The 14,182-nt window shown below is 38.1% G+C and overlaps 1 protein-coding gene across 1 annotated transcript in view; it reads right to left on the bottom strand.

Moving 5' to 3' along the window:
* Positions 1-2,742, bottom strand: part of FOXO3 (forkhead box O3) — a 316,234-nt gene extending 313,492 nt beyond the window's left edge. Inside the window, exon 1 of the mRNA XM_053710617.1 lies at positions 1,262-2,742. Coding sequence (XP_053566592.1) covers positions 1,262-1,837 — 576 coding nt within the window. The 5' untranslated portion in view covers positions 1,838-2,742. The remainder of the gene's footprint in view (positions 1-1,261) is intronic.
* Between the last annotated feature and the right edge of the window lie 11,440 nt (positions 2,743-14,182).

Raw genomic sequence — 14,182 nt, 5'->3', positions numbered from 1 at the left:
CCTATTATCAATTTTTCTTTGTTCTCTTGCTATCTTTATCTTAAAAGCAGGAATGTAAATCTTAGCAGCCAGCCCATTTTAGGTTCAGCACCATGGATTGCGCTTGCTTATTGGAGGCTTACATTTACCCACCAATAAGCAAGCATAACCCAGGTTATCAACCAAAAATGGGCCGGCTCCTATGCATCACATTCCTGCTTTTTAAATAAAGATAGCAAGAGAACGAAGAAAAATTGATAATAGGAGTAAATTAGAAAGTTGCTTAAAATTGCATGCTCTATCTGAATTGTTAAAGAAAACATTTGGGTTCAGTGTCCCTTTAACTAGCACTTTTTTTTATCACTTTTTACTGTGCACGACTTGTAATGCATACTTACACATTCCTTATGTACTTCCATTTACATTTTGCAGCTTCTTAGACATGTGACACCATCTACACACTAAACACCTAATAAAGTGTAATTGCATGTATGTGAGGCATATGTAAGTACTGCCCACAATTTGTGTGCACAGTAATAGTGATCACTTGATTTTACTAGAAGCATTTTTGCTTACAAAATGCTTCTAATGGGTTAGAATTAACTAATTGCATTTCAAGTTTGACTACACTGCCCCTTTCATTTTTATTTGGTTTTCAACAACCTCAAACTACACTTTTTCTTAATGACACGTGTTGATATTTTATTTATTAAAAGTCTTCACTTTACAGATTTGGTGGATTTCTATATTTTCTTTTACTAAAAAAAATGTATCCTCGTTTCTTTTACCACTTTAAATGTATTTGCTTTTCATTTATTGAGCTACAACTAAAACTTTCCAAACCGTTCTACATTATCTATAAACAAAAAATATTCAGAATATGTAAATAAATGTTATGAAAATATATTGACATGATGTGAGCATAGAACTGTACAATGCTGTACCCCATTCTATGTTAGTTATAGCCCTTGTAGTTGCCTTATAGTTATATTCACATATAACGTGCATAAGGGGTGCAGCATTAGCCATGTGACGAGTGCAGCTGCGTTATAAACATAAGCCTCTGTGATGTGTGGGTGCAATGTATTATACAGTTACAGTATATGAGTAATCTGAGCGCAGTTGCATTAGACACATCACTAAATGAGTGCATTGTATGTTACGCCCCCAGAGTAATGCGAGTGCAGTAGCGTTATTATAATATAGTTACGGAGTGATGGACGAGCAGTTGCATTACAGAGAGAGCTCTGTGTAATATGAGTGCGGTGTGCCCCTTGCTTACCTTCCACCCAGCCGAGCTGTTGCTGTCTCCCTTGTCCTTGAAGTAGGGCACTGAGCGGACCATCCAGTCGTATATCTGTGATAGCGTGAGCCTCTTGTCCGGGGAGCTATCTATGGCTCGGGTAATAAGGTCCGCATATGACATATTGCCCCATGCATTTCTGCGGGACGAGCACTTTCTCTGCTGTCCGGCTACCCCGCTCAGAGCTCCGGCTGCTCCGCTGCCTCCTTGGGCTGCCTGCACTGCATCCAGTCCTCCAGCTGTAGCAGTTAGTACGGCCACTGAGCCCAGCTCCCCTCCGCTAGCGCTGCTCAACAACAGCAGTGTCCCTCTCTCCCCGGGACTCGCAGCAGCTGCTGCTGCCCCCAGTACCTCCTCATCATCATCGTCCTCTTCCTCCGGGATCATAGAGTTTACGTCCCCGGGCTCCCCAGCGCTGCTAGGCTTGACCGGGCTGTCCTGAGAGTCCGGCCGTTGCAGGGGCCATGTGCAAGATCTGGGCCGGCTCTGGGGCTCGAAGTCCGGGTCATACTCCACGTCTTCCACTGGGGACAGCGAGGTTGTGGCTTCTGTCATGATGCACAACCTTCCAAATAGGAAGCAATAGCTGTGTATATAATTAAATACCCTTTAGTTATGCAAAAAACTAACGTCAGTTAGAACTCATTGCAAAGGAACAAACCCTCCTCTCATGGGGGAACTGGTTACTATGACAAACGTGGGACCCTCTAGCCCCGCTGCGGGAGCACTCAGAGGTGTTCCACTGAGTCCCGGGGGGAGGTGAAGGCTGTCCCTGCAAACTGTCCCAGCAGTGGAGATTCAGCTTGCACTGACACCGCGCAGGCATAGAGTCCCCGTGTCACACCTTGCCTGGCTCTCTGTGTGCACGCGTATATCCCTCAAGAATCATAGAACTTAGCTGCAAATCCACTCCCGCACAAGGGTTTTCACGTGCAATAAAGAAATCACCCATCCAGAAGAGTTACACCGCTATCACATCCAGGAATCCCTTTCCATCCAGCAAACATTGCGCAGAAAAACAATACCAATCCAGTATTTATGTCCCAGTATCCAGATAGGCTGCAGCGAGATCTTGTATGTGTGATCATACACTAAGCACATAACCTCCGTGCTCCTACTGCTGCCATCTTGACAATTCTCCACACCTCATGCAGGTCCCTTTCTCCTTGTTGTAATGGTGAAGAAGAAGCAGATACTGCACTGCAAATTAATCACAGGCTCAGAAAGGACAGCCTGCGACATCAAAGCTTCAGCTCGGATGTCCGAAAAGAAAGCTGCCAGAATACTGCATATCAGCAGCAGCAGTGAGAAGAGGGAGGACCAGAGTTCATTGTTATTATTTATATTTGTAGAGGGATGAGAAGTGACAACACTGGGGAGCAGGTATTGCTTTCAGCAGGAGCCTGTCACCCTGCTAGTGACTTCAACATTCCTCCTCCTGACAACCACAGGCAGCTACAGTAACGCCGAGTGAGAGGCACACGCAGGGAGCACACAACCTAACAGCACCATGGCACTGCCCACTGGGAGGAGGCAGCACAGTCAGGGAGGAGGATTACAGCACCCCTTCATTGCCAAACATTGCATTCACAGATGCATTACAGTTTCAACTTTCATTTTTTGTTGATATATCTATCTATACAGTATACTGTATATGAAAATCTAATTTTAAGTCGTATGATACACACAAAGCTAAATGTTATCTTCTTTTTTTACAAGGTGTCCATATAGGATGGAATTTACCTTTTTATCATCAATTCTCTAGCAATGTTGAGCCTGATATATTTTGCACACAAAAAAACAAATAGAACTCAGCTCACTAAAGTCATTCTTTGCCAATTCTCTTTACCAATATTATTAATTTATGGAATCATTCTTGAAACCGCTACAATTAGGTTGTCACAAAAAACAATGAAATAACAGAACATGTTCGCTTCTGAGTTTTCTAAGCCCTTAATCAAATGGGGAAAAGCCGGGAGAGTTGTGATTTCAGTACTAACTCAGTAGTTGATAGTTTTGGTGAAAAATTGTCCCTGTACTTAAACGGACACTGAAGCCAATTTTGTTCTATCATGATTCAGATAGAGCAGGCAATTTTAAGAAACTTTCTAATTTACTCTTATTATCAAATTTTCTTCATTCTCTTGGTATCTTTATTTGAAAAGCAATAATGTAAGTTTAGATGCCGGCCCATTTTTGGTGAACAACCTGGGTAGTTCTTACTGATTGGTGGATAAATTCACCCACCAATAAAGAAGTGCTGTTCATGGTCTGAACCAAAAATTGTCTGGCTCCTTAGCTTAGATGCTTTCTTTTTTTTAATAAAGATAGCAAGAGAACGAAGAAAATTTGATAATAGGAATAAATTAGAATGTTGCTTAAAATTGCATGCTCAATCTGAATCACGAAAGAAAAAAAAAAATAGGTTCAGTGTCCCTTTAACATGTGCCAAACTGTTTTTCTGATCACAATCCAAATTCTTGATGCTTAAAGGGACACTGTACCCAAAAAAATTCTTGCGTGATTCAGATTGAGCATGAAATTTTAAGCAACTTTCTAATTTACTCCTATTATCAAATTTTCTTCATTCTCTTGGTATCTTTATTTGAAATGCAAGAATGTAAGTTTAGATGCCGGCCCATTTTTGGTGAACAACCTGGGTTGTCATTGCTGATTGGTGGATAAATTCATCCACCAATAAAAAAGTGCTGTCCAGAGTACTGAAACCAAAAAAAAGCTTAGATGCCTTCTTTTTCAAACAATGATAGCAAGAGAACGAAGAAAAAATGATAATAGGAGTAAATTAGAAAGTTGCTTAAAATTGCATGCTCTTTCTGAATTACAAAAGAAAAAAATTGGGTACAGTGTCCCTTTAAAGCAGTGATTTGCAACCTTTTTTTGCTGTGGCACACTTTTTTACATTAAAAAATCCTGTGGCACACCACCATGCCAAAATTTTACAAAATCACACATTGTAGCCTAATAAAGGATATATATACAGTGTATATATATATATATATATATATATATATATATATATATATATATATATATATATATATATATATATATATATATACACACTGTACTGTGCTGTCATGCCATGCCTCCTACATACTATACATGACATATTGACATTCATTCACAAACACCCCTGCACTGTTGTCAGTCTGCCGCGGCACACCTGAAGATCTCTCACGGCACACTAGTGTGCCACGGCACACTGGTTGAAAAACACTGGCTTAATGAGACAGTTAAAGGGACAGTACCCTGTAAAATTGTTTTTATTTTCAATGACTTGTTATACCAGCTGCAGAGTATAAAATGTATGAAAAATTGCATTTTCAGGTTTATTTGTGTATATGAAGTAGCTGGTTTTGTGCTTTTAAACCACAGCCTATTACAATGGTAATATCATATCTAATGATGTTATCACTTTGTGTACACACACTTGCCTCCTTATCTTATATTTGTCTGGAAAACTAAAGCTCAATACATAGAGAGAACAATGGAAAATTATCATTTTATCCTGCACCCCACTGTGAGTTTAATTTCTTCTGCTGTCTGTGTTTACTTAGGCTATTCAAAAGATGAGACTCCAGTATCAAAACTTTCAGTATAGGTCGGGAAACCACAAGCTAAATCAGCTATTTCAAAATCCAAAAAAGGGGTAAAGGAGATACTTGTAAGCAATTTAATACATTCCAGCAGGTAAAATGGATCATTGGGAACAATTTAAATGGGAGACTTTTTGGGTGAACTGTCCCTTTAAGGTGCCATTTTACCCTTTTTTAATTCAACAGATAAAATGACCTTATATACCCCAGACAACAATTGACTTATTCCTATGTAACCCAAACGTTTTAGAATTTAACATTTGTTTTGCACATGGGAAAAAAACTGAAATTACTGCCACCATGTTGGATGACTTCACCAGATATAAATACTTACTGCACAATCCTTTAAATAAAAAATAAGCACCTTTACAGTAATAAAAATCACCAAAACTGATAACCCAACAAAGACAAATGCCCACTATGTTGATAATGTCCCTGTTCAAAACACTTAGACTTACACCCATATCTGCTTTATGTCTCACAACAGGTTAATTGCACACATATCATTTATTAGCATCTCTACACACTATTAAAGTGTATCAATCAACATACATGTCTTTCAACCTGTGATATTATTGCTAAATTCTGAACATCCCATCTGTTTTGTTATTAACCAGGACTGGACTGGAAACATAAATAGGCCCAGGCTTTTAAAGGTGGAGCATCCCACATCAGTTAGACTTCTGTCAGTTAGACAGCCACAATACACCAGATCTCTCGCCCTGCAGCAACTTTGCTTAAAGGGACAGTCAACACTCGACACAACTTAATCCCATACCTTAGATCCACAAAAAAAGATGCGCCTGCACAGCATCCCATGTTCAACACCACTAACGTTATATGTGTAATCGTCCAAACCATATAGTTTTATCCTGTAGATATGGCCGCCAAACTTTTCCTCCGTCCCCTTTTTTATTGAATTCCATGCTCATTCACGGTGACGCTGCTCCTTTGCTAATGCGCATTAGAATTTATGTCTGCTCGCAAGCAGAAATAGAAAGTGCAGCTGCAAATTACCATGAACGTTTGTAAAGAATACAACCGAGGATTAGATTCTGATTGGGGGATACCTTTAAAATGAAACTTACTACGTAACGGTGGGGGGAGTTTTAGCGGCCATATCTGCAGGAGAAAATTGTATGTGCTTTGAACGATTACACATATAACGTTAGAGGTATTGAACATGGGATGCGGTGCAGGCGCATCTTCTTTTGTGGATCTAAGGGATGGGATTAAGTTGTGTCGGGTGCTGACTGTCCCTTTAACTGCCAGACTGAAAATGTACTTTCTGCTTTACAAAATAGGCAGACTGTAACAGCTTTCCTGTTGTTACCAATATTAATAGAGGGTGGTTTTATAGCAGCAAGGAGCACATAAGAGCCTGGCTGACCGTGCATTCGCCCTGTATGCCCTATGGCCACCAATCCAGGCCTTGACAAGATTAATGATGCAGATAACTATTATTTTGGGAGGCAAAGGTTTTGAGCTTCAGGGGTATTAACAGCAGAACTATTTTGGGATTGTAATCACTGGAAAAACACAGAAATCACCTGCCGTAAACAAGCGCAAGATTGTGATAAACACCTTAATGTAAACATTTTGGGGGTGCACAGAATTTCATTATTATTATGTATTTTAACTAAGTTTGCTACTAAAATAAACATGCTTTTATTTAATTTTGGTGTTTTTTTTATATTTAGGAACAATATTTTGTGTACAGGTCTTCATGCTGAAAAGGTAGCTGCAAAATAAAAAATAAAAAAAGGCCAAAATTTAAAACACTTATTTAAATAACAAACTTAGTTAAAATACATAAATATACAATTGAACAGTATTATACATACATAACCCACTATATACACATGCACAATACGCTAGCTCAAATAGGTTTATTATTCATGTGCACATTTCGCTATTGCATTGTTGTAACTAAAGAGATTTTAGTTCACACGTAAATTGTATTCTTATCCCATACTGTCTAGAGAAAGACAACATATACATTAAAGCCTTGCTGCACATGGCAATGCTGTATTGAATATTCTGATACTGGCTGAGAACCCTTGTATTCCCACAGTGAAGTGTACTAAATGCCTCTTTGCAAGACCACCTTCAAATAATGATTAAAGGGACACTAAACCTACATTTTTTCTTTCGTAATTCAGATAGAGCATGCAATTTTAAGCAACTTTCTAATTTACTCCTTTTAGCAATTTTTCTTTGTTCTCTTGCTATTTTTATTTATGTGGTGCATAGGAGCTGGCCCATTTTTGGTTGAGAGCCTGGGTTATGCTTGCTTATTGGTGGGTAAATGTAAGCTTCCAATAAGTAAGCGCTATCCATGGGGCTGAACCTAAAATGGGCTGGCTGCTGAGATTAACATTCCTTTTTTAAAATAAAGATAGCAAGAGAATGAACAAAAATGGATAATAGGAGTACATTAGAAAGCTAATTATGCTCTATCTGAATCACGAAAGAAAAAATTTGGGTTCAGTGTCCCTTTAAATCCTTCCAGAATATTTTGTCTGCAGTTTAGATTGCAATGCAGACACCTTTAGAAACATAGAGCTATTATGACAATACTCTGAACATCGGGCCCTAAGAACTGGGCTTTTTATAAGATATATATATATATATATACAGTATATCTATCTATATATATATATATATATATATATATATATATATATATATATATATATATATATATATATATATATATATATATATATATATATGTTACTCACTGAGAGACACACTCGCCGGACTTGTAAATTAATTTACCCTTTTTTTTTTTTTTAATATATCTTTAATGAAGGAATTGTATGGTTACAACTTTTTCTACTATCTACTAAGGTTTTTTATTATTAATATACAAGATATTAGAACTGCTGCTATCCATCTAGTTATCATTCATTCTTATTGTAACGTTAGTCTGGCTAAGTGTTTAAGTTTGAATTTATATCAAATGTAATAGACGCAATTTTGTTAGAATTATGTTCCTCCAGTTAAGAGTTCTATCCTATTAGATTTAATCAAGATTGTATTGTAAGTTATTAATAAATAATAAGGAGGAGTGACAATTTTCAACATGATTTTATTGCAACCAATGAGAATTTAGAGAAGGGTACTAAATGTCTAACACAGGTGTGCCCATTAGCTATGATTACGGCTGTGTGCCGAAACATGTCAGCTATTTGTTCTCATGTTTGATTTTTGTTTTTTGTTCTATTTTTATGCTGATACCCCCATGTTTTAATGAGTGTGACTACACTTGAATAAAGTTTATGTTTTTACCGCTATTTTGCTCTTTTTGCTGAAAACTTTGGGCTTGTGGATTCGTGAACTTTTCAGGTCAGCAGTTGTGCAATAGCGGTATTAAGTGCTCTATTTACACCCCAGTTTGGCTTGGACAGCTAGACTTCCCTATTGAGGCTTATTTTCATTCAAGAAAGGTGTCCCGGATTCTCTCCAATCTGATTGGACGAGTACGTACACGTGGTACGTTACACACGCATCTACACGTATCCACGCTGTTTCCAGTGCGTGGATATCGGATTGGCATTTGAAGTACAGAGGGCTGCTCCAATGCTGAAGTAAAAAGACGGACATAGCGGTGGATAACAACTTCCAGGACGCCAAGAGCAATTACCCATCGAGGAAATATCCGGTGAGGTCGGTAAGTGGGTAGCCGCATAGCGGTTTCTTGCATGAGTAAGACACATTTTAAGGAAGATTGTGTATTAGACCCACACCGACATTTACTCACAACAGAGATTATGCTCCTTGATTGATCTAATTGTTTCAGATGAGACTGTTGTTGCCTCTCAAATGAAGTCTTAGGGCAATAGCCATGTGGGGTTATTAAAGGATAAGACTATCTTTGGACATATACATATTATTAAAGGAGGATTGAAAACCACTTTCTTTATTTTGTTTATATATATATATATATATATATATATATATATATATATATATATATATATATATATATATATATATATATATATATATATATATATATATATATATATATATATATATATATGTTACTCACTGAGAGACACACTCGCCGGACTTGTAAATTAATTTACCCTTTTAATTCAGTGAACGTTTTCGGGCATTACTCGTCCTCATGTGTGTCTCTCTGTGAGTAACTTGGATTTGCTTTTTGTAATGCACCCCTGCAGTTGTTTAAAGTAAGTGTGTGCTAGCCTTCCTAAGTGACTTTGTATGTATATATACAGTGGGGCAAAAAAGTATTTAGTCAGCCACCAATTGTGCAAGTTCTCCCACTTAAGAAGATGAAAGAGGCCTGTAATTTTCATCATAGGTATACCTCAACTATGAGAGACAAAATGTGGAAACAAATCCAGACAATCACATTGTCTGATTTGGAAAGAATTTATTTGCAAATTATGGTGGAAAATAAGTATTTGGTCAATATCAAAAGTTAATCTCAATACTTTGTTATATATCCTTTGTTGGCAATGACAAAGGTCAAACCTTTTTTTGTAAGTCTTCACTAGGTTGTCACACACTGTTGCTGGTATGTTGGCCCATTCCTGCATGCAGATCTCCTCTAGAGCAGTGATGTTTTGGGGTTGTCGCTGGGCAACACGCACTTTCAACTCCCTCCAAAGGTTTTCTATGGGGTTGAGATCTGGAGACTGGCTAGGCCACTCCAGGACCTTGAAATGCTTGTGTGTTTGGGATCATTGTCATGCTGAAAGACCCAGCCACATTTCATCTTCAATGCCCTTGCTGATGGAAGGAGGTTTGCACTCAAACTCTCACAATACATGGCCCCATTCATTCTTTCATGTACACGGATCAGTCGTCCTGTTCCCTTTGCAGAGAAACAGCCCCAAAGCATGATGATGCCACCCCCATGCTTCACAGTAGATATGGTGTTCTTTGCAACTCAGCATTCTCTCTCCTCCAAACACAACGAGTTGTGTTTCTACCAAACAGTTCTACTTTGGTTTCATCTGACCATATGACATTCTCCCAATCCACTTCTGGATCATCCAAATGCTCTCTAGCATACTTCAGACGGGCCCGGACATGTACTGGCTTAAGCAGGGGGACATGTCTGGCACTGCAGGATCTGAGTCCCTGGCGGCGTAGTGTGTTACTGATGGTAGCCTTTGTTACGTTGGCCCCAGCTTTCTGCAGGTCATTCACTAGGTCCCCCCATGTGGTTCTGGGATGTTTGCTCACCGTTCTTGTGATCATTTTGACCCCACGGGGTGAGATCTTGTGTGGAGCCCCAGATCGAGGGAGATTATCAGTGGTCTTGTATGTCTTCCATTTTCTAATTATTGCTCCCACAGTTGATTTCTTCACACCAAGCTGCTTGCCTATTGCATATTCAGTCTTCCCAGCCTGGTGCAGTTCTACAATTTTGTTTCTGGTGTCCTTCGACAGCTCTTTGGTCTTCACCATAGTGGAGTTTGGAGTCTGACTGTTTGAGGTTGTGGACAGGTGTCTTTTATATTGATAACAAGTTCAAACAGGTGCCATTAATACAGGTAATAAGTGGAGGACAGAGGAGCCTCTTAAAGAAGAAGATACAGGTCTGTGAGTGCCAGAAATCTTGCTTGTTTGTAGGTGACCAAATACTTATTTTCCACCATAATATGCAAATAAATTCTTTCCAAATCAGACAATGTCTGGATTCGTTTCCACATTTTGTCTCTCATAGTTGAGGTATACCTATGATGAAAATTACAGGCCTCTTTCATCTTCTTAAGTGGGAGAACTTGCACAATTGGTGGCTGACTAAATACTTTTTTGCCCCACTGTATATATATATATATATATATATAGATATAGATATATATATATATAGATATATATGCAGACACACACATACACGCACACATGCATGTATAGACACACATACATGCACACATGCATGTACAGACACACATACATGCACACATGCATGTACAGACACACACACATACATGCACACATGCATGTACAGACACACATACATGCACACATGCATGTACAGACACACATACATGCACACATGCATGTACAGACACACACTTACACGCATACATGCATGTACAGATACACATATACATGCACACATGCATGTACAGGCACAAACATACACGCACACATGCATGTACAGACACACATACATGCACACATGCATGTACAGACACACATACACGCACACATGCATGTACAGACACACATACATGCACACATATATGTACAGACACACGTATACACGCACACATGCATGTACAGACACACATACATGCACACATGCATGTACAGACACACATACACGCACACATACATGTACAGACACACACATGCACGCACACATGCATGTACAGACACACATACACGCAACATGCATGTACAGATACACACATACATGTACAGACACACACATACACGCACACATGCATGTACAGACACACATACACGCACACATGCATGTACAGATACACACCTACACGTACAGGCATGCATGCATACATACACACGCACGCAGCTTTCCACAAAGCAAATTTTATGATAAAATTAAATTGGAAAGTTGTTTAAAATTGAATGCCCTATATGAATCATTAATTTTGATTTGCTTTTGATAAATTGACCCCAATGTGTTCAGCTACTTCCCTGTAGTGCACTGCTGCCCCTTTTAACAAAGATACCAAAACAATGAAGCAAATTTAATGCTAGAAGTACATTGGAAAGTTGTTTAAAATTGGATGTTTTATCTGAACTATGAAAGAAAATAAAGGTGGGTTTAATGTCCCTTTAAACTAATATACCAGTATCCATGGTGCACTTCCTTGTAATGCACATTGACTTATAGCTACTTTCTAGTAATTCTCAATGAGCATTAGCAGGAAGTGCCAATCAGTCAATAAGTATCAGTAGTACAAATCTGGTACAGATATATTAATTTGTTTAAAAATCTTTAATGTCACACTTTTTATTTGATACAACGGTCAGTATGTTTAGATGCTGCTCAATTATATGGATGGCATAGCAACAGCAAACCAAACTTCACTGGCATACAGATGGCATAATAAATTAGTGGGACTTGCAGGTGTAAAATGCTTAGAGAATATCTTCAGAATTTGTCACAATCCTATATAAACTGCTGTTTATAGAATCTAAAGGCATTAAAATACAACATAGAAAGTGAATAGCTTAAATGTAATAACACTTAAAGGACAAAATCTGAAGTGTAAAGTAATATGAAAAACAAAGTGTAAATTTAAAGGGATACTAAACCCAAATTTCGTCTTTCATGATTCGGATAAAGCATGCAATTTTAAACAACTTTCTAATTTACTTCTATAATCAATTTTTCATCGTTCTCTTGCTATCTTTATTTGAAAAGCAAGAATGTAAGTTAAAGGAACCGGGCCATTTTTGGTTCAGCACCTGGGTTGAGCTTGCTGATTGGTGGCTAAATGTAGCCACCAATCAGCAAGTGCTATCCAGGGTGCTAAATCAAGAATGGGCTGGCTCCTTAGCTTAGATTTTTGCTTTTTAAAATAAAGATACCAAGAGAACGAAGAAAAATTGATAATAGGAGTAAATAAGAAAGTTGCTTAAAATTGCATGCTCTATCTGAATCATGAAAGACAAAAACTGAGTTTAGTGTCCCTTTAACAAAACTCTCCTGTCCTTCAGTGCTCTCTCCTTCACATCCAGAAATGCAGAGAAGTATTGGCAAAATTTGCCTTTCTTGAATCTTCTGAGAGATCTCACAATGATGGAGGTTCATTTTAGATCACAAGGCCCTAAGTCCTGATTGGCTCCTTCAAGTAAGGGAAGTGGTTGGTAGAGTCTGGCAGTTGACAATTACAGCTTACATGGTGTTAATGCATTGAAAAAAATCACACTAGCTTAGGCCTAGATTTAGAGTTGGGCGGTAGCCGTCAAAACCAGCGTTAGAGGCTCCTAACGCTGGTTTTTACCGCCCTCTGGTATTTGGAGTCAGTCATTAAAGGGTCTAACGCTCACTTTTCAGCCGCGACTTTTCCATACCGCAGATCCCCTTACGTCAATTGCGTATCCTATCTTTTCAATGGGATCTTTCTAACTCCGGTATTTAGAGTCGTTGCTGAAGTGAGCGTTAGAAATCTAACGACAAAACTCCAGCCGCAGAAAAAAGTCAGTAGTTAAGAGCTTTCTGTGCTAACGCCGGTTTATAACTACTGTGCTCTAAAGTACACTAACACCCATAAACTACCTATGTACCCCTAAACCGAGGTCCCCCCACATCGCCGCCACTCGATTAAATTTTTTTAACCCCTAATCTGCCGACCACCACCTACGTTATACTTATGTACCCCTAATCTGCTGCCCCTAACACCGCCGACCCCTATATTATATTTATTAACCCCTAACCTGCCCCCCACAACGTCGCCGCCAGCTACCTACAATAATTAACCCCTAATCTGCTGACCGCCACCTACGTTATCCTTATGTACCCCTAATCTGCTGCCCCTAACACCGCCGACCCCTATATTATATTTATTAGCCCCTAATCTGCCCCCCTCAACGTCGCCTCCACCTGTCTACACTTATTAACCCCTAATCTGCCAAGCGGATCTCACCGCTACTATAATAAAGTTATTAACCCCTAATCCGCCTCACTCCCGCCTCAATAACCCTATAATAAATAGTATTAACCCCTAATCTGCCCTCCCTAACATCGCCGACACCTAACTTCAATTATTAACCCCTAATCTGCCGACCGAATCTCGCCGCTACTGTAATAAATGGATTAACCCCTAAAGCTAAGCTAACCCTAACACCCCCCTAAATTAAATATAATTTAAATCTAATGAAATAAATTAACTCTTATTAAATAAATTATTCCTATTTAAAGCTAAATACTTACCTGTAAAATAAACCCTAATATAGCTACAATATAAATTATAATTATATTATAGCTATTTTAGGATTTATATTTATTTTACAGGTAACTTTGTATTTATTTTAACCAGGTACAATAGCTATTAAATAGTTAAGAACTATTTAATAGCTAAAATAGTTAAAATAATTACAAAATTACCTGTAAAATAAATCCTAACCTAAGTTACAATTAAACCTAACACTACACTATCAATAAATTAATTAAATAAAATACCTACAATTACCTACAATTAAACCTAACACTACACTATCAATAAATTAATTAAATACAATATCTACAAATAAATACAATTAAATAAACTAACTAAAGTACAAAAAATAAAAAAGAACTAAGTTACAAAAAATAAAAAAATAT

Source organism: Bombina bombina, chromosome 4 (genome assembly GCF_027579735.1).
Source record: "Bombina bombina isolate aBomBom1 chromosome 4, aBomBom1.pri, whole genome shotgun sequence".
In the NCBI taxonomy this organism is placed as follows: Eukaryota; Metazoa; Chordata; class Amphibia; order Anura; family Bombinatoridae; genus Bombina; species Bombina bombina.
The sequence above is the reverse complement of the archived record's forward strand: the minus strand, read 5'-3'. Positions and strand labels throughout refer to the sequence as shown.